The 21342-nt window shown below is 42.2% G+C and overlaps 1 protein-coding gene across 1 annotated transcript; it reads right to left on the bottom strand.

Moving 5' to 3' along the window:
- Positions 1-8315: 8315 nt before the first annotated feature.
- On the bottom strand, positions 8316-20128 carry LOC132586092 (parvalbumin, muscle-like). Its single transcript, XM_060258037.1, has 2 exons — positions 19985-20128; positions 8316-8841 (listed from the first exon to the last, which is right to left on the bottom strand). The coding sequence occupies exon 2, from the start codon at positions 8804-8806 to the stop codon at positions 8510-8512; it is 297 nt and encodes a 98-aa protein (XP_060114020.1). The 5' UTR covers positions 8807-8841; positions 19985-20128; the 3' UTR covers positions 8316-8509.
- Positions 20129-21342: the final 1214 nt, after the last annotated feature.

The raw sequence follows: 21342 nt of genomic DNA, 5'->3' as shown, positions 1-21342 counted from the left end.
CTTTCCCATCAGAGCCAGAGGTATGTTAATCTATTGTCAGCAAAACTGAACAGGTGCCACTGTTTAAACTGTTCTTAAAAAAAAATCAGTGAACGTATTATAAATCATAAGGTGCCCTTCTCCCCTGAATCAATATTGCTTAATCTATGCAATAATTCGGAAATACCAAAACATAAGAAAGAATTGGTATCTATGCTTATTTTAGCAACGAAATTATTAATAGCTCATCAGTGGAAAGCTTCAGTTCTACCTTCTAAACATAAATGGTTTCTTAAAATTTGGGACCTAATAGTGATGGATAAAATAGCTGGTTCTATACAAAATTCAGAAGCATTTGACAAAGGAAGCGAGAAGAATATGTTTATAGAGAAATGGTTTCATTTTTTGCCTATGTACAAGCTGACCAAAGTGCACTTTGTAAATTACCGGATAAATACTTAGATTTTGTTAGGGTTTGTAGAATACTTAGATTTTGCGTTTTACTAGATATTTACTCTGTATATCATATACAAAACAGGATGGCTTGTGTTATAGATATTGTTATTGCTATAGTTGATGTTTATAGAATTGTGTTTTTATTAATTAATAAAAAAAAATTAAACTTAAAAAAAATCAGGCCTAGCATTGAATGTATTAGAATTCAGGCTACAAAAATCAATTCTTGCATAGGCTTTTAACAAAGAGTTTTTAACTGGGGAGAGCTACTGTTAGGGCATCTGTTTCTGTTATTCTTTTTGCTTTTTTAAAAAAAAAGTCATCTTGAGGGTATAGGTTTCCTCATTCAAAGTATCTGCTTAAATTATGAGAAACAGCCTGGTTAATAAAATTTCCCATCAGAAACCAGCTAATCTCGAATGAAAGAGTTTTCATTTCACCAAAGCAGTAGAAGGCTTCTTCAATTACACCTTTGGGAAGTTGATTCACTGAGATACTTGTGAGAGCATAGATAATGACTCTGTAGATAAACCAACAGTGCTGATCTTTTTCTCGATGGAGTCTAGCCAATTAGAGTATCTAGATTCTGAAAGCATTTGAGTGATAAGACTGGAAGGATCAGAATTATAGTGTATTCGCAACCAGTATTTAACAGTTAAAAGCCATGCCCTAGTTTCAAGTGGAACCTGCCCCGATTCTAGGCATAGGGCTGCATAAGGCACACAACATGGCATTCCCAGAATTTTACGAAGAAATTTGGCTTGGATGCGTTCCAAGGAATAATCAAATGCACCAATCCATAATGGCATACCGTATAGTAGTTGCGCACATGTTTTGGCCTTAAAAACTTTCAGAGCAGCTGGCACAAATTGGTTGCCCTTATTGTAGAAGAAACGACAGATAGCCTGGGCACTGGCCTTAGCCATATTGGCTGCAGACCTTCGCTGTACAGTCCATGATGCATTATATTGAAAATGAATACCTAGATACTTAAAGTATCTAACCTGCTCTATTCTATTTCCATTAAAATCCCATTTGAATAATTTCCAAGTTCTTGAGAAGACAAGGATTTTTGTTTTTTCAAAATTAAGTTGGAGCTTATTGATTTCAAAATACTCAAGACAGCGGCTAAAAAGACGCTTCAAACCCATTCGCGTGCAGGACATTAGTAAAGCGTCATCTGCATACAGTAACAGTGGCACGTGAGTGGGACCGAGTTTAGGGCTGTGACTGTCGGCACCAGACAACGTCAGTGCTAGATCATTAAGAAAAAGGTTAAATAACACTCAGCTTGTAATGTCCTCATCTCTGTTGGTGATCCCAGTTCTTCTGGAGTATCAAATGTAGGGGTTGGTTCCTCCACTTGCACAGAGGGATTTGACTGAAAAGGGTGTGCGATGTTTTTGAGTAAGTTTACTCTGACCGCTTCCAGTCTATCTGTAATCCTCATTTGTTCAGCATATGTTAAGTCCCTAAATAAGTCCAGCACCTCTTTTTCTAGTATATCATCGTCCAAGAAAGGGTCTGTTTTTGACAGTATCAGCTTATGGGCCAGGGCCATCGTCAGCGGTTGTTCAGTTGTGCTCCCACTTTTGAAAACACTTTTAAACACTTTTAAAAACAGAAGCAGGTTCAGTCCTGGACCATTGAGGATTCTTGCCACAGGAGACTTTGGGGAGTAATGGTTCCACAATTGTATTGATAAAAGCACAGGCTGAGAAAATGACTTTGCTTCTTAAAAAAGATTTCTTAGATAGCAGCAGTTTGGGGAACATTGGACTTCCAAAGGTCAGTAAGACCTTTTGAGCTTGGGAAACGTTATTCAGCAGCTCCACTGATTGATAGCTCCACTATGTATCCAATTTGACTCCCAAAAAGGTCTTTTATATGTTTCTTAGCAAGATGTTTCGTTCTCCAAGAGGGCGTGTTGCCTTTGAATTTACAGATAGTGAGACAGACCTTGTGAGGCTGCCAGACCAGCTGGTAGATATCTTTTGACGCTTGTCTGTGCTGCTGTGCGGGGGCACTTCTTAAATACTGTTTTCTTCCTTCTGGTCGAGAATTAACCAATGAGTTGGAGTCAGTTTCACAAAGGTCAGATATCATTTTAGAGAGATCCTCCACTTTAGAGAGTAACACTTTGAGGTCTCTACAGATAAAGTTCACTGTTTTTGCTGTTAGGAGGAATAAATCCACTGGCACATCACTTGCAACAATAATATTCCCATCCTGCTTTTTGGGAGCCAAGACATCTGCTTCATTAGTTATAGTTCCGGGATTAACCTCAGGGAAACTATCTCTTGGGCTTTCATCAATAAAATCTGCTAAAGGAGAGAAACAATTGAATACTGGTATTGGAGTAGTCTCCTGAGGTAAGGTGTTAGGAGTCAGGAAGAAATCATCAATTTTCAGTTGTTTAGAGATGGGAGACGGGGACTCTTCTGTTTCTCTCACACGTTTGTTTGGCCTCATTGTCTCAAGACACAGTGAGTTTCTTGGAGTTAACACGGTAAAAACTACAGCTATCCCAGTAACTGTGAAGGAAGAGCTTTTAAAAGTCACTTCATACCGTAGTTTTACTCAAGGTAAACTCCCTTTCTTTTCCTAGACACAGCTTGGGAGTTAGCTCATTAAATAGCCCTGGGTAGCTGCTTGCCTACTTTAAGAAACTCCCTTGCTTCCTCCAGTCTGTACTGGGAGTTAGCTCAAGCAGGCTGATTGCTGTGATAAGAGATAATAGGTTGCCCGGCAGCACAGCTGTGGAGTATATTAAAAAGGTTCTCCAGTCAAAACTAAAGTAGAATTAGAGATTATTATAAAAACCTTAGGATGTTTAAAGAATATTAAAAAATGCTGAAACGCCAAGTTCAGCATGCTGCAGCGGCTGCCCAACCAGAAGCTGAAGCTTGACTCAAGCAGTCCCTATCTGCCAGTCTTCTCCTCCCATTAACATTCCCTCACGTTGTTAGAACATTGCTCAAGTATCCAACAATCTTAAGTCCCCAGCCTTCCAAATGTAACCTTCCAAATATAGCAGATAATTAGACTCTCCCTGAGTTTGCAAACTTCGGAACTCCAAACAAGTCGACCCAGCCCACCGGCAAATCTGCTCCACCAATTAGTGAAATAAAACAAGTCAGAGGAGTGCCAAATCATTCCACTCCCCCCAAAACCTCTCAAAATAGAGGGAAAATGATGACAAAAGCCAAGGCCAGAAGAAAAACAGTAAAAATTATCTTTAAAATATCTTAAAAGTACTCAGCCTCCGCGAGCTGCAGCCACGGCCCATAAAGTGTATATTAAATGGAAATATCCTAAAGGGTATGTTTTATCTTTGGATAGCAGGGTTTTTTGGATGATGTTTTTTGATCCTTTGGATGATTTTTTTTTAAATCTGTAAGACTGCAACTAAAGTGGTGGAGATTGTACACTGGATGAATTCTTGTTATCCTAACATTAGATTAGGTCAAGAGCCTGGGGGTTCTTCTGGAGCCTTCATTATCAATGGAGGCACAGATAGCGGCCGCTGCCAAGTCCGCGTTCTTTCATCTTCGACGGGCGAAGCAGTTGGCCCCCTTCCTGGAGCGCCGTGACCTAGCAATGGTGATCCATGCTACGGTCACCTCGAGACTGGACTACTGCAACGCCCTCTACATGGGGCTGCCCTTGTGTCGAACTCAGCAGCTGCAGCTGGTGCAGAACGCGGCGGCTAGGCTGTTGCTGGGGCTCCCAAGGTGGGAGCACATACAGCCGGGGCTGCGTGGGCTGCACTGGCTGCCAGTGGTATACCGAGTTCGCTACAAAGTGCTGGTTATCACCTTTAAAGCCCTATATGGCCGAGGACCTACCTACCTGAGGGACCGTCTCGCCCCATATGAGCCCCAGAGGGCACTGAGGTCATCTGGGAAAAACCAGTTGAATATCCCTGGGCCAAGGGAGGCCAGACTGAAGGCCACCCGGGATCGGGCCTTCTCTGTCGCCGCTCCATTATTGTGGAACCAACTCCCCGAGGAGGTGAGGGCCCTAAGATGTTTAGATCGATTCCGTAGGGCCTGTAAGACCCACCTTTTCAAGATGGCCTTCAACTAGGGATAGAATTAGTCACAAAGCTAGGTATGCTGCTGGAAATGTTTTTATTATCTGATGCTTACTAAAAATCTAATGTTTATAATGCCATATTGTTATGTTAATTTTAATAATTTATAACTGTTTTAACCATGTTTTTATAATGTAAAACCGATGTAATGTGTATTTTATGCTGTGAGCCGCCCTGAGCCTGCTCCGGCGGGGAGGGCGGGATAGAAATAAAAAATTATTATTATTATAGAAGAAGAAGAAGAAGAAGAAGAAGAAGAAGAAGATATTGGATTTATATCCCGCCCTCCACTCCAAAGAGTCTCAGAGCGGTTCACAATCTCCTTTACCTTCCTCCCCCACAACAAACACCCTGTGAGGTGGGTGGGGCTGGAGAGGGCTCTCACAGCAGCTGCCCTTTCAAGGACAACCTCTGCCAGAGCTATGGCTGACCCAAGGCCATGCCAGCAGGTGCAAGTGGAGGAGTGGGGAATCAAACCCGGTTCTCCCAGATAAGAGTCTGCCCTTTCAAGGACAACCTCTGCCAGAGCTATGGCTGACCCAAGGCCATGCCAGCAGGTGCAAGTGGAGGAGTGGGGAATCAAACCCGGTTCTCCCAGATAAGAGTCCACACACTTAACCACTACACCAAACTGGCTCTCCATTCTACTATTATTCTACTGTACACAGGAATCACATTCTGTTGGATTTCAAGATATGGTTGTTTATAGAACATTCTGCAGCACTTTAGCAACTTGTAAATTTAGCAAAACTGTAGATAGAAACACCTATTTGCATTATTCTTCTTTCCAGACACCATATCTAAGAAACAGTTTGCCAATGAGTCAGCTTTTGTGTATTAAATGCAATAGTACATCTATGTTGGATTACACTAGAGAGAACAGTCTTTTAACTGAGTGATTGATAGCAGCTACCCGGATAGAATTATTAATATGGCTAGAGCTAGGGCTAGAGCTAACAACGGAGATAGGAGGGAATTTTTATGAGTTAAGGACAGAATGGAACAGAGCACTAAGCACTTAACTTGCTCTTTTGAATATCCTCCACGTGCATTAGGTATTAAGATAATTATAGTTAAAATTTAGAGACATCGTTACCAATTAAAACTATGGTTACAGAATCCTTTGGCATGGCTACTATTTCAGTGTCTTTCGGGAGAAACCACTCAGGAGCCTACAGACCTTCAAGGCATCCTAGAAGCCTCCTGATTTCTCTAGAATGGGACGCAGCAGTGAGTGACAAAGCTGTGAGTATAGCAAACAGTGGAGCAAGACACGAGGGACTGTTTCAAGAGATGTGTGGTCACAGGGACAGAATCTAAGAGAGGAGGTCATCTTGTTAAATCTGCCAAGAAGTATGGCTGAGGGCAGAGCATTACATCTAGCAAGAGAGAAGGTTCTTCGGTGCTGAGGTGTCAATAAGAGGGAAAAGTATGGAACCATTTTCTCCTCTGTGTTCGGCACCCTTTTTATTTGGCTTCATAAGAACTATGAATTTACAAGATCAATTGGTAAGGGCTGATATGTTGAAGCTCCCCCCCCCCCCTTTAAGAGGTCTGAGAGGGCATCATCGCTGTGGGGGTTGCCAAGCCTGTGGGTATGCTTTATGCATTGACCAGGATGTTGACAAAAGAATCAAATATAAAATCACCTTCAGTTCTTTCAGCAATTGTGGGTCAAAGTATACTATTTATGCGATCATTTGTGGATGCCAGAAGCTGTGGGTGGGATGTTCAGTCCACCCAATTAAAAGTTGTATTTTGGAGCACATTTCCCATTTACACCACAGGGTGCCTGGTGCTCCATTGGTTGACCATTCTATCAATACCAATCACGATGTGGATTCATTGCAGTTTTTTGTTATTCAGAAGTTAGAAAATCATCTCTACAAATCTAGAGATTTACACAAACTCTTATTACAGAAGGAAGATCAATGGATTTTTTGGTTACAAATGACAGAACTTAAGGGTCTTAAGCAATCATATGAATTGTCAAGTTTTATCTAAGAATGTCAGGTTATACATTGGCTGACACAGTTTCTGGACTGTGTCTTTAAGTGAGTTTATTTGTTATTCTGTAACTTTTAAATGTTTGTTAGATTCCCTGTATTTTATGTGACCGCTCTCAATCAGAAATCGCTTCTTAGAGAGACATCTCAGGATGTTAAAGGTATGCAATGTTTTTATCTCATGAATTGCTGTACATATTTTCTGCTTGTAACCTTGAATATATTGTTTTAGTTTTGCTGTAATTTTAAGATTTTGAAAAAGACATGGGGGTGAAATGCTTTGGTCTTCGAGCTAGCAGGAGTGTTGAGTGGAAAGCATACACAAAAATGCTCGGTACTGGGTCCCATGCTCTTTAACTTGTTCATAAATGATTTAGAGTTGGGAGTGAGCAGTGAAGTGGCCAAGTTTGCGGATGACACTAAATTGTTCAGGGTGGTGAGAAAGATTAAAGGGCTGGAGCACTTTCCCTATGAAGAAAGGTTGAAACGCTTGGGACTCTTTAGCTTGGAGAAACGTCGACTGCGGGGTGACATGATAGAGGTTTACAAGATAATGCATGGGATGGAGAAAGTAGAGAAAGAAGCACTTTTCTCCCTTTCTCACAATACAAGAACTCGTGGGCATTCGATGAAATTGCTGAGCAGAAAGGTTAAAACGGATAAAAGGAAGTACTTCTTCACCCAAAGGGTGATTAACATGTGGAATTCACTGCCACAGGAGGTGGTGGCGGCCACAAGTATAGCCACCTTCAAGAAGGGTTTAGATAAAAATATGGAGCACAGGTCCATCAGTGGCTATTAGCCACAGTGTATGTGTGTATATAAAATTTTTTGCCACTGTGTGACACAGAGTGTTGGACTTGATGGGCCGTTGGCCTGATCCAACATGGCTTCTCTTATGTTCTTATGTTCTTATTGTCTGAAGTAATATGCAATTATATATGCAAATTATATATATTTGATGGATGCTTTATATTAAATGTTATACAGTTTTATGAATTGTTTCCTAAGCAGCTTGAGCCTCTATTACATTGTTAAGATTTGGGTTAAGTTCCACCCTCCTTTTTCTTTGGAGTTCACACCACTGCCAGTGGTGTGACTGGATTTGTCTTCACCAAAGCCCTTTTTTATATATAGGAAATGAAGGGAAGGAGTAATTAATTTTCCCTCATACAGGTAGAAAATTTGCAAAATTCTTCCAGCCATCATTCTATGACAGTAACAGCAGTCTGCTGAAGGAAATTTGTTGCTGAAATTCTTTAAGTGAAATTAAAAAAAGATATAGTTATGTTTAAAGCTATACCACATTTATAATTACAATGTGATCCTAGGTAGGGTCACCCTTTCTAAACCTATTTGAATCAAATCGAAGGGTATCACTCGGTTTAAGACTGTAGTGCTCATTTGGAATTGGCACAGACTGTAAAGAGTTCATTTCACCACAACAAGAACCATGAACAGAACCACCTGGTCCCCATTGCTCAGCTGTTTGGGGCTTACTTGTGCAGTCCCTTTAAATGTAAAAGAAACTGCTGAAGAAAGCCTAAACTGTGTGGTGATGAGAAGAAAACAGGGGTTTAAAGGGGCTTACTGTTCTACCCATAAACCACCACAAACGGCTTTAAAATTTCATGGAAGTTTGGCATGGTAGACTCATCAAAAAAACCTTGGTTTACAAACCACTAATAGGGCAAAATTCATGAATTGTACTTTGCGTTTTGGTTTCTGCCCATTTTTACTGTTAATGAACTAAGTTGAGATACAATGCATGGGGGTTCTTTCTGCATTGAGTGACCTTTATTGTTTTAACAACACTCTTCAGCACAATTACAGAGTTAGAAGGCTGCAGAGAACAGAGCTGGAGTATAGGGTAACATAACTAAACAGGAGAGGACCTACGGAGCTCAGCAGAGAATTGTTGGAATTAGGCAGTGAAGGGTGGATGAAGGGTCCTGAATAGTCAAAGTCTTTTCTATGACTGCACCAAGGATATGAATTCCTCAAAACCTATTTTGCCATCTCCATCTGTATCTCCAGCTTTCAAGAAATCATTAACTTCTTTCTCAGTCAAATCCCGGCTTCCTGGCTTAAAATTTTGCAAAAACTGCTTTAATTCATTTTTCCCAATATAGCCATTTTTATCAATGTCCAGAATGTTGAAAACTTTTCTCAATTGTCCCGTCAGCCCCATCATTTCACTGAATTTCTTGATAGCAGCTCCCATCTCTTTCCTCATATCATCCACACTGAGCAGATCAGTCATCGCCATCCTTGTAACGATCGAAAGTGCTCCAGGAATAGCTGCTAGATTTGAAAGGTGATGAAAGGAAGGTCAAGATAGAATGGGATAGTTGAGATTACAAAATGGTTTTCCATGAATACTGGAGAAAAGGACATTCTTTCTCCACATGAGATAACTGGCAATGTAGACTTTTATTTGTTCTGTTAGAATATCTGCCATGTAAGATAGTTTAGAAAACTATTTATGCAATTTCAAAAACACCCATAGTAGTTAACTCCTACAAATGACATAGCTAATAACCAGGAAGAGGTAAAACTACACAATTACTTGTTGAAGAGCCTAAGCTCATATTTCAAATGCCTTTGAACCAAAAGGGCTAAACATTTTTTGGAAGTTCACAAGCACACTTGGCCCATGCATAATACCTCCATTGTCAAGAAGACAACACGCTTTTGCCAACACAGAAAGGTTAGCTTCTCAAAACTACCATCATGCAGACTTCCTGTTCCGGCTTCAGCAGAGCAAGATCAAGGGGGAATTGCAGCTCTTGTGACCCCCCTCAAATAGCACGGATTGAGGGGGTCCAGATGCCTGGATAGTCAAAGGAATGACAGAAAAGGAGTCTGAGCATGGGGAGTGACAAAATCCAGAGTTTTCAGTGTTAGCTGAGCCCTGGGATTTTTTGTCCACCCTGAAGCCTCACCACTGCAGTCGCCATTTTGATTGGCACCAGCTGTAACTACCAGCAACAGAACCATCTGATGTCAAAGCTTTCTTCTAATATAGTCAGCAAAAATATAACTTGCAAGTTAGTCCTTTTTGCAGTATTACCCACCAGCTAGGGTTGCCAAGTCAAACCCCAGAAACATCTGGGGACTTTGGGGGTGGAGCCAGGAGATTTTGGGGGTGGAGCCAGGAGACACTGGGGTGGAGCTAGAGGGAGGGGGGAAACGGCGCCGGGGAGCGTGGTGAGCCGCCCCGCAGCTGCCACCTCTTCTCCGCTCGCTGTGGCTGCTCCTCCGAGATGGGCTCAGCTGCCACGGCGAGCAGAGAAGAGCTGCCACGGTGAGCAGAGAAGAGGCAGCAGCGGCGCGGCGGCCTCGCCCGCTCCGCCTCTGGGGTGGAAGCGGAGGGCGGGGTGGAGGTGGGCCGGGGGCATGGCGAGCCGCAAGTCCAGGTCCTAGAAGGGCCCAGATTCATGGCTTGCCATGCTCCTGGCCTGCCTCACCCTCCCCTGCGCTGCTGCCGCCTCTTGGCTGCTCCTCCGAGATGGGCTCAGCCTGGGCCCATCTCGGAGGAGCAACTGCGGTAGGCGGGGAGGGGGCGGCAGTGGTGCGGCGCGGCGGCCTCACCTGCTCCAGGATCGGGCAGCTCGCCATGCTCCCCGGCGCCGTTTCCCCCCTCTCCCCCCGCTTCCATTTTTTTGGGGAGCGGGGGAAGAGGGTGGAAATCCTGGGGTCCCCCGCCAGGGCGGGAGGGTTGGGAAGCCTACCCACCAGCTAAACTTTTACTATAATACCAGACTTGACTGTTCAGAAAGAGGGGGAAGAACCTACGATCCCACCCACCCACCCCTCACCGGAAGATTGGCTTTCAGACTTAAAAGAACCTGCTTGCAATAACTATTATTATTTTAAATAGAAGAAATTGGAATGAATATTTATATATGGATTGATCTGGTACAAAATTAAACCATGCAGTAATTGGACTTACAATACAACACAATACAATATGATGTAAGGCTCGATGCAGCTATATATGTGAGAAATTTATCTTGTGATCTGTCTGAAGTAATTTCAATTGGAATTCAGGAGAAGAAAAAAAAATTAACAGAAATTCGGAAGGCTTTGCTAATTGCAACTTTAACTTGGATTTCTGGTCTTAATTGCTTTGCTATTGGACTGATACATACTCAGGGAAGATGGAGTATCAAACCGAAGTGAATACTCAAAAGAACTTTATGGCCACTGTCTTTCCTATTCAGCAGGGAATTGGCCTTTTAGCAGAGCTCATAACAGATCATATACAAAATGTGACAAAGCTGAAAAATATACAGGTTTTGACATTCCAAGTAGTACAGCTCATGAGCTGGAGGAGGTGCATATACAAGTGCTTGAGAATAGATTGTTTAAATGTAAAACGGAAGAGGGACATGTTCTTTTGTAGCAGAAAGAGAAAGCACAAACCATCGAGATAAAGAAAGGGGAGAGTGGCATTGACATGGCTTGCAAGCTTGTTGCAGAAACAGTGAGGAATAGAAGGGAGAACTTTGCTGATTCAAGCAAAACCTGCAGGACTGTTGCAAGATTTCAGCCCCTTCCCAGCCGGGCTGCTAATAGCGGCTAAAGATGGGGGCTGCTGTTGCTACCCCTGAAGGAAGGGAGGCTAATGAGCCTTCCCGGGCATCCAGGGATCGGCTGGCGGGGTGGAGCACTGGGGCTATATAGCCCTAGCCCCACCCCAAGCTACATAGTTGCTTTTTGGCTCTCAGCCAGGACAGACACCGCTTTCGCGCTCTCCCTGCAGCTGAGAGCAGCAGAGCTGGGCCAGTGCGGTTGCGTGGCATGGGAGCGAGGTGTGTGGTGGTGGTAGGCACAGTATCACATTGGTGCAGCAGTGGCTGCCAGCATAAGGCATGGGTTTCCAGGTGACTGTATGGCTCAGGAGGCCCCCGGTGTGCAGCAGTTTTTGCGGTGCACCCCCTTCCTGCTTTCCCTTTGGTGGGTTTGGGCAGCTGCCCACTTACCGGGTCCCCTGCAGAGCGTGTGGTTGCACCTTTGGGCAGCAGGCTCAGGGCCCCACTACAGGCTTAGGGACCTCACCTTGCAGCCTCATTTTTTGGGGGCAGGTTGACTGGGACACTCCCCCTCCACTTAGTTGAAGAAAAAGGCTATCGGGGTGGAGGGCTGGTTGTGGGGGCTCCCAGGCCACAATATAAGGCAGGTTAATACTGGGACTTGCTCTAGGGTGCTGACTTTGAGTTTTGGATTAGTGGCCTGGTACATTGCTGAGCCGTGGCTCCAAAGAAGGGGCAGGGCCCTCCTAAAGGGAAGTAGCCTTTAAAAAGCAACAGGAAAAGGGGACACCAGGTTACCCCAGCAGCTGTTGATGTGGACGGGGCCCAGATGAGACAGGCTATTATTAACCAGTTGGGAGCCTTAGATCGGGAAAGGGGAATGACAAAGACCACTGCCAGTTGGTTTGGGGCATGTGGAGCAGAGGGGTGGGCTGGCAACCTTTCCTTTGAAAAAGACGTACTAGTGCGCCTTTCTGCTTTACAGGGCAGTCCCGATCAAGGTACTGGTGGAGTGGGTCAGGACCGTGATGTGGGTGGAGGTGAAGGACCGGTGCCTGAGGAGGAGTCTCCAGGCCAGGAGGTGGCTATGGACCGGGAGCAGTCCATCTCAAGGATCAGCTGTAGCGGTGGCTGTGACACTGGGTGATAGTGAAGGTAAGTTTCCAATGCCACAGCACTGCCAAACATGGACATGGGGGCCATGGGGTCAGCGGTCACACCAGGTATGGCCGCACCCATGCCAGGGCAGGTGGGGCTTGGTGCACACCCCAGTCAGCCTGGCCCCTCTTGGGCCCGCAGGTGCAAGGGCAGTATTATGCCTGGGGCCCCATGCCAATGCCTGCATCCACTGGTATCTCTGCACCTGCACATAGTGCCTCTGCTTTACAGCCAGCATCTTGTGTTCTCCTGTGGGGTCATCAGCCTCGGTCTTCTCTGCCTGTTGGGTGGATGGGCCACCAGTAGGGTACATGGGGTTACCCCCCTGCCCCATATGGGTCTGTCTCTTTTCAGTCCCTCCCCTTCGGGGACTTGGCCACGCCCTTGGGCCATCACCTTGCTGCTGCCACAGGGGAAATTTTTTTATGGGCCAAGTATGTTGATGTCTTTAGCCTTCTCTACAGGGAGCTGGAGAAGAAGGATAAAGAAGAGCTAGATGAGAAAGAGAAGTTAAAATGTAGGAAGACTGACAGGACATGGGCCAATTGGCTGCCGGGCATCCTGATCTATGCGGAGATGAGAGTGCGTGCACAGCCTTTTTGGGCAGCATCGCTATTTCAATATTGTGACATTAACCGATTTCGCACACAGCTCACCTCGGAGTCACGTCCCTCTTCACTGCACAGCGTCTTGTTGAAGAGCCGCGGCTTCTGCATCGCAAACGGAAACTGGGTTTTAGCGATTTCCGTTTGCAAGGCAGAAGCCACGGCTCTTCCTGCTCCTCCGGCACAGATGGTGGGAAATCCGACCAGACACTGTGCAGTGAAAAGGGACGTGACTCCGAGGTGAGCTGTGTGTGAAATCGGTTATTGTGTATGGGGCATATTCTGATTTTGTTGGGCTGCCTGGTTACACTATGATGAAGGCTTAAGCATGCGGGCTGCAATTAACCCCGGCCTCCCCTGGGACAAATAAACCAGCCGCTGTGGCTGCACTTGATGTCTCCAGCTAAACCTAATGCAGGGGACAGATCTGATAGTGGTCATCTAGTCCATAAACAGGTAAATGTGGCGGCAGCCCATGTTCCAGCAGGCCGGTCGGTTCAACCCCAACTGTTGTGCTGGGAATATACATCCCAGGGAGTATGTTCCAGGAAGGCTGTAAGTTCAAGCATGAATGCCCGCTATGCGGAGGGTCACACACCTTCTCAGCTCGCAGCAAGGCTAAGCCAAAAGGGGTTACCAAGCACCCAGGAGGTGGGAATGCTTTCCAGACCTCTGGTAAAGGGACCCAGTCCCATATGACTGAGGGTACTTAGGAGACTCACAACTTATTGATGTCTGGAGAGCTACTCATAGTGATGAAAGAGATTACACATATTTTTCTCCAAAACATAACATTCATACAAGAATGGACTTTATTCTTTTATCCAAGTCCTTGCTGTCTTCGGTGACTTCTGCTGATATTGGCCCTGCCTTGTGGTCTGACCACTCCTGGGTGAGTTGCACTTCAACATCTTCTTCTGACTGTCGTGCACAAATTCACTGGACTCTAAATAAATCAATCCTGTACAATGACGATTGTATTACACAAATTGAAACAAAATTAAACAATATTTGGAGACAAATTGTACTGAAGATGTTTCAGCTTCAAATATTTGGGACACTCTTCATGGATAACACAGTTCAAATGCGAAAAAGAAACCTTTTGCCTAGAGTTGAAGAAGAGAATCTCCTCTTGAAAAATTGCACAAAGACTCTGGATGCCCACTCAAGTACAAAGAACTCATTTTTGAACAGAAGCTACTAGAAACCATTGAAAGTTCCCATATTAAAAAGAATCTCCTTTTTTTCAAACAGAACTATTGGGTAAAGTCTCCAAAAACTTTAAGACTTCTCTCCTGGAAATTTAATGAAAGGAAATTTTCAAGATATGTGACAACTGCTCGAGACCAAACGGGAACTCTTCATCACAACTCCAGAAAAATCAATGACATTTTTACTCAGTACTATCGTAATCTCTATTCCTATAAAAATCCTTAGAAAGTTGACATCGTTGATTATCTCAACTCACACCCTGACATCAAGAAAATCAAGGAGCAACATCGCTCAATTACGGAACAACCAATTGAACCTCAAGAAGTCATTGCTGCTATTAAAAATCTAAAAAACAACAAATCTGCTGGACCAGATGGTTTTCCATCAGAGTTTTATAAAAAATTTCTACATCTACTAGCTCCACCACTCAGCAAAGCTTGCAACGAAGTGCTCTTTGATGGCAAACTACCACCGTCCTCGAACTCAGCCTTGATAATTGTTCTACCTAAACAAAGCAAAGACTTAACTAAACCACCCTCCTACAGACCGATCTCCCTTTTAAATCAAGACTACAAGATTTTCACAGCAGTAATTACCAAGAGGCTAAATTCTTTTGTAACACAATATATTCATCCCGACCAAGCAGGTTTTATGCCCGGAAGAGACTTAACAACCAATACACAAAAAACCATAAATACTATTTCTAGTACTAATCACGAACGTTTGGAGGCACTTCTGCTGTCCTTAGATGTAGAGAAGGCCTTTGATTCTCTTGAAACATCGTACCTTTTGAAGCTTCTCTATCACATGAGTTTTGGTAAGAATTTCTTGAGAATTATCAAAACTATTTATTCTGCACCTTCAATGCAAATCCATATAAATGGCCTAACCTCAGAAACATTTAAGCTGCATCGGGGAACCAGACAAGGCTGCCCACTATCTCCAGTCCTTTTCGCTCTGGCTTTGGAACCATTGGCATCGGCAATACGTAAGGACTCTGAGATTCGTGGAGTAGAACTTGGCTCCCGCACATCCAAAATTAGTTTATTTGCAGATGATATGCTGTTATATTTAACAAATCCTAAGACATCACTGAAGAAACTGGAAACTACTCTCAAACATTTTAGCAATATCTCGGGCTTATGTATTAATCCAAATCTTCTATTCTACCTCTACAACTTACCTCAGATACGGAACTATATATTTGTCAACACTATAGATACCAATGGTCATCAAAATCACTTACTTATCTAGGAGCTCAGATTCCTTGTAATCGCAACAATATTCTAAAATTCAACCACCTACACATCTCTCAAGAAATCCAACAAACTACAAATAAATGGAATAAACTTAATTCATCTTTTCATGACAGACTGCAGCTTGTTAAATCATTCCTCTTTCCTAAATGGCTCTTATTTCGTACACTTCCAGTAAATTTACCTGCTAACCTACTTAAATCATGGCAAAAAAAAACTAAATGAATTTTTATGGCAATGCAAAAAACCAAGAACTGGTTTTAAAATTCTTAAAAGGCAGACTTCTCGAGGAGGCTTAAACTTTCCAGACTTGGCTACATACTACAAAGGTACAATAATAGCAATGATAATTAAACTTCTTCAGAAATCAGAACAGGAAGATTGGACTACCTCGTCAATGCATACAGCTCCAGCATCTAGTAAAGAAATCATTTGGTCAACAGCAAAATCACGTCCTCCCTCCGTAAGGAATAGCACCTTTCTAAAACCTTTACTTGGAATATGGGACATTCTCAGGAAAAAAATTACTTCCAACTATTTCCAGATTCTCATCATTTTTTTTCCAAAACTGGCTTCCTCTAGGCAATGAAACAAAGGTTGCAGAAATCAGGAAACAAGCGGGACTAATGACTAGTAGATATAGCTAATAATTCTGGATTATTACCTAAAAATATATTGGAAAGAAAAGTGCAATGACAGATTCCTTGGTACTTTTATTTTCAGCTTCAACATACCTCTTCTATTCTCAACTTGAAAAAAGTAATGTCTTTCCTCACTGATTTTGAACTACTTCTTAAACCATCAAACTATAATCACAAAGGCATAATTGTCTAAAACTTACACTATATTGATTTCTCTGGATAGTGTTCAACTTTTACAATGCCAGTCAAAATGGCAACATAATTGTGGGATACCTCTCAGCCATGACCAATGGGGCAAGATCTGGTCCTCTGATTTGTTCCGCACCAAACTGATCAGTTCAAAATTAATATCTTACAAAATTATAACACAGTGGTACCTTACACCTAAAAGACTATCCTAAATATCATCTAACCACTCTTCATTATGCTGGAAAAACTGTGGTGAAGTCAGTGATTTTGCCCACTGCTGGTGGAAGCATCCTCATATTACTTCATTCTGGCATGACATTTTACAACAAATCAAAATTATAACGGGATATGAAATTCCATTACTTCAACTGATCTTCCTGGACATCTGGCAAGATCCAACAGTACCTCAATTTAGGCGACCACTGATAACTAACATGCTGATAGCAGCAAAAACCCTAATTGCTTCAAAAAGGAAATCACCTCAAGTTCCATCAATCTCCAGCTGGTTATTCAAGGTTTGGGACATTCTCATACTAGAAAAAATTACAGATCATATCCAACATTCAAACTCAGACAATGATAACTCGAAATTCACAGAGAAATGGTTTCCTTTTATTGAGTTCATTACAGCAAATGACATTCAACCACACAAACCAGAATATCTTGATCTTCTCTACTTGTAAGTAGAAAGCACATTTGGAAATGTAATATCAAATTGACTAAATCGACAGTTTTCAAAGAAAACTTATATAAAATGGTGGAAATGTAATATCAAATTGACTAAATCGACAGTTTTCAAAGAAAACTTATATAAAATGGTGTACAGATGGTACCTTACTCCCGCGAGATTAGCCAGAATGAATCCAACTTATAATGACAAGTGTTGGAAATGTAAAAAGGTTAAAGGGACGCTCTACCATATTTGGTGGAAGTGTGAGCTTGCTAGGAAATTTTGGATACAAATAAATATATGGATTCAAAAGGTTTTAAAGAAAAGGTTGAAACACTCTCCTGAACTCTATCTGCTGAGTGTATGTAGAGAAAATTTAGCTTGGGGGGAGAAAAAAGTGTTGATGTATATGATCACAACTGCCAGAATACTTTTTGCAAAATATTGGAAATCCCCCCAAATTCCGGATAAGGAAGAATTTTTACTTAAACTATTGGAGTCTGCCGAAATGGATGTTTTGACCATAAGGTTGAGAGACGGAAACTGGCAAGAATGTATAAAAACTTGGGAACCAGTGTATATATGGGCGAAAAGTATGGGACTTGATACGAGACATTAGATTTGATATTTCTATATGCTCTCATATGCCCTTTTATATGTGGTGGTAGGTGGTGGGTGGGTTTGGTACTTATGTGTATTTTGTAGTTTTCCTTTCTCTTGGTTGTGTTTTTGATTTTTGTTTGTATTTTTTGTTTGAATTTCAATAAATTTGTCATTTGTGGGGAAAAAAATAAAAAAGGTGGAAAAAAAAAAGAAAGCACGGTTAACACCTTATAAGGGGAGATCAAATGAAAAAAGAGGCTAGGAAAGGAAAAAGGGTAGAGTGACAGTGTAAGTTAAAGAGAAATATAAATAAACTGAAGGTACTCACTCCTGTGCCTAGAAGTAGTAGGAAAGAAGAATGCTAGTGAACAAATAAGAAAATTATAGAAGAAAGTAGGTTAAAGACTAGAAGCATATCATTTGTGAAGGACTATGGGGGGGGGAGTTCTTGTGAAGTAACATATTCCACGAAAGGAAACCATTTGTCTGAGAAGTTTGAATTTGTGTCAGGAGACAAGGAACTTTGCAAACTGTCAGTTATTTTTTCCATAATGAAATGTTCCCAAACTTTTGAGAGCCACATGGTTGTTGTAGGAGCCTTGGAAGCTTTCCAAAAGGAAGCAACAGAGGCTTTTTAAAAAAGGTAAAGGTAGTCCCCTGTGCAAGCACCAGTCGTTTTCAACTTTGGGGTGACGTTGCTTTCACAACGTTTTCACGGCAGACTTTTTAAGGGGTGGTTTGCCATTGCCTTCCCCAGTCATCTACACTTTCCCCCAAGCAAGCTGGGTACTCATTTGACCGACCTCGGAAGGATGGAAGGCTGAGCCAACCTGGAGCCGGCTACCTGAACCAGCTTTCGCTGGGATCGAACGCAGGTCATGAGCAGAGGGCTCCGACTGCAGTACTGCAGCTTTACCACCCTGCGCAGTATTTAGCCACAAACAAAAGGCTAGAGATCAAGTCCCAACGTATCTTGGGAACTGATGGAAAGTGCCACTGATTTAGAAATGAAAATTCAGATTGAAGAGGCTATTTCCTCTTTATATTTTTTATTGTTTCACTGCTTCATAGTTCTACTATACCGGTGCAACACCTGATGCAGTTTTGCATCCACCAGAGGGGTAGAGTTATCAGTGAAATCCATCAGGGGGCACTTAGCAGCTTTAGCCTTTATTTCTAAGGCACAGGGTTTTTCAGAGGCCACCGGTGACTTCAAGGTTAAAAAAATGTTGGAGGGTTGGTCCTGCGAATGCAGACCTTGGGTTGATACTATGCAGCCCTTTTCCCCTCCGTGCTTAAGGGGCTGCAACTGGTCTGGCCCGAGATATTTTCATCCAGTTATGAAATGACCCTTTTCCACGTGACCTCATTGACAGCCTTTTGGGAGGCTTTTAGGGTCAGTGAACTGGTTGCTAAGTCACGTAGCGGCAAGTCAGATTGAGCTGTATGGTTCTGGAAATGGTGAATGTTTGTTATAATAATTCCTATATGCATGCAATCAATAAAAACATTCCCCTTGTTCTAAGTTTCAGAGTTCTAGTCAATACTGTGAGTTGCCTAAGGCATATATAGACTGACATGAAATAAATGTTCAAAATAAGTAAATCATGAAATGTATCTAACCTGAAGATATTTTCTTCTATTTTCTTCAGTTAGGAAGATAATAAATTTATGCATACAGCCATATATCGCCTACCATTATTTTATATCATGCTCTAAACTAAATGACAAAATTTCAATAAGCATCACAGTGATTCACATCTTTTGACTTCTGTGCAGCTGTAATTACCAACTTACGTTAACACACTCAGTTTTTATGACCTTTCCCTCTATCTGGGAACAACCTGTCGACTTCATAAGTCTAGCACAGACCAAACTGGAAGTTATAATTAAGTCAAGATGAAATAATTGCTATCAATTGAGAACCAGTCATCATTTCCCAGCAGTCTTACAATCTTTGATTTCATGTCGGTATCCAAGCTTTAGATTCAGTGGAATGATGGAGAAGTTCCAGTATCAAGGCAGCAAACACATATTTTGAGATCCCTCAGATCTGATGCAAGAATAATATTAGAGGTGTGAAAATCTCAAGCGGCTGCTGTCATTATAATAAAATATTAACCTACTTGCTGCCACATTCCAGCCCCAGCAGCTACTGATATTGAAACAGGACCTCTCCCAGTCCTGGAGAGCTGCCTAATTTACCCTCTGACCAACCCACACAGGATGAGTAAAACTAGGTTGCACCGTATAAAGTAAATAACGGGGCCTTTTTTGTTTGGTGGCATAATCAGTATCTAGTAGCTAAACTTCCTGCCAGTACTTAAGGACCAAAAGAAGAGGGTACAATTACAACATTAAAACAGAATTTACAAAATAGTTTAAGGGTTAAAAGAACAGGAATACATGCAAAAAAACCCCTCTCAGATAACACACACAAACCCTGTCTAGGCTAGCCTAGGCTACACTTGGCAAAATACTGGCTTGGTCAAAGGTCACTCCTGAGAGGAGTATTCTTACAGCTGCACAGCTTCATTGGAGAGAATGGAGAGTTCCTTGGCAATATTGCACAGACCTTCAAATGAAGAAACTTGGCTCCTTGTCCTTGGAGTAAACTGGAACAAATTGCCTCTTTCCAAATGCCTTTCTAGAAGTGCTCTTGCATCAGCAGTTGTCTCCTTGGCGAAGATTCTGATGCTTGTAATCAAGGTCTCCTGATGCTCATAAATTACTGTGCTCCCTCCTAGCTTATTTATCCTTGTTTAGCTGTCACACAGTTAGTCAGTAGCCAATAGTTAGCCAGTTGGCATGCAATTTAGCCACCAGATTTTAGATCTTCCCCCCCCCCCACAATAATTAAGTTTATTTATCCTTTACATAAAATAATTGCAAAGTGTCAACAATTTAGCACGCCTCAAATCTGACATGAAAATCACAGTAAACAAGGAGAAAACAAAAATAAAATACAGATCAAAAATAGATCAGTTTTTTGTAGAATGAATTGTTAGGTGCAATGCCATATCCAGTTAAATACTTTACCAGAAGAAACCAGACAGCTACCACACAATGCTCATATTGCTCAATTGAAAAATCAAAAGAATTGGTGTCCTTCTGGTTGGCTACAGGGAATATTGACAGTGGGGTTTTGACAGCAACAGGTGTTGCTACTTAGCGAGGTGGTTGCCCTTAGCCCAGGAATCTCATTAACATGGGGGGTAAAGACCAACCCAACAAAGACTCACAGACCAGGGTTAAGACATTATAACATACGTTCTGCCAAGACATACGTCTTGGGATCTCGGTTCTTTGACAAGAGGCCAATCTACAGTCTCATTTATCCTGTGGACCCAGACTGTTGCTCTACATAGTAGTGGAAACAATACCTTAGCATTGAAAGCTGTAATTGCTGTCAGAAGGTGCTGGCAACTTTTTGTGTAGATGAAAATGCTTTTTTGCTCACTACAGCAGGCTAGTAATGTCATCACAGCCTTACACTGGGCTTTCCATGTTAAAGGTACATTGCAGATTACATCAAGACATTTAAAAGACCTAACCCACCCTTCTTCATTAACCTCTAAAATCCATTTATGTCTTAGATCTCTTCTCACTTCTGTAAAAACTAATATTGTTGTCTTTACAGATTTGTCAGATCTTGTTCATAACAAGAGTTAGTGAAGAACATATTAATCTTCATAGTCCAATAAGACAACATGATAACACTGAATAATCAGTGTATAATAAAATGCGTGTTTCTAGGGTCCCAAGTTTTGGCAAGTGAAATTCAATTCATTTAAAAACAAGTGCCAGTTCATTTAAAAACATATGACGACTGTGGAACCATCAGACACCAGTGCTTAACTGTGCTCCATGAAGAGTGCAGCACAGGATTATTCTGCATGTTATTCTTCTCGTGAATTGGATTAACTTTGGTTA

Source organism: Heteronotia binoei, chromosome 17 (genome assembly GCF_032191835.1).
Source record: "Heteronotia binoei isolate CCM8104 ecotype False Entrance Well chromosome 17, APGP_CSIRO_Hbin_v1, whole genome shotgun sequence".
Lineage (NCBI taxonomy): Eukaryota > Metazoa > Chordata > Lepidosauria > Squamata > Gekkonidae > Heteronotia > Heteronotia binoei.
This window is presented reverse-complemented; position numbering and strand designations above follow the sequence as displayed.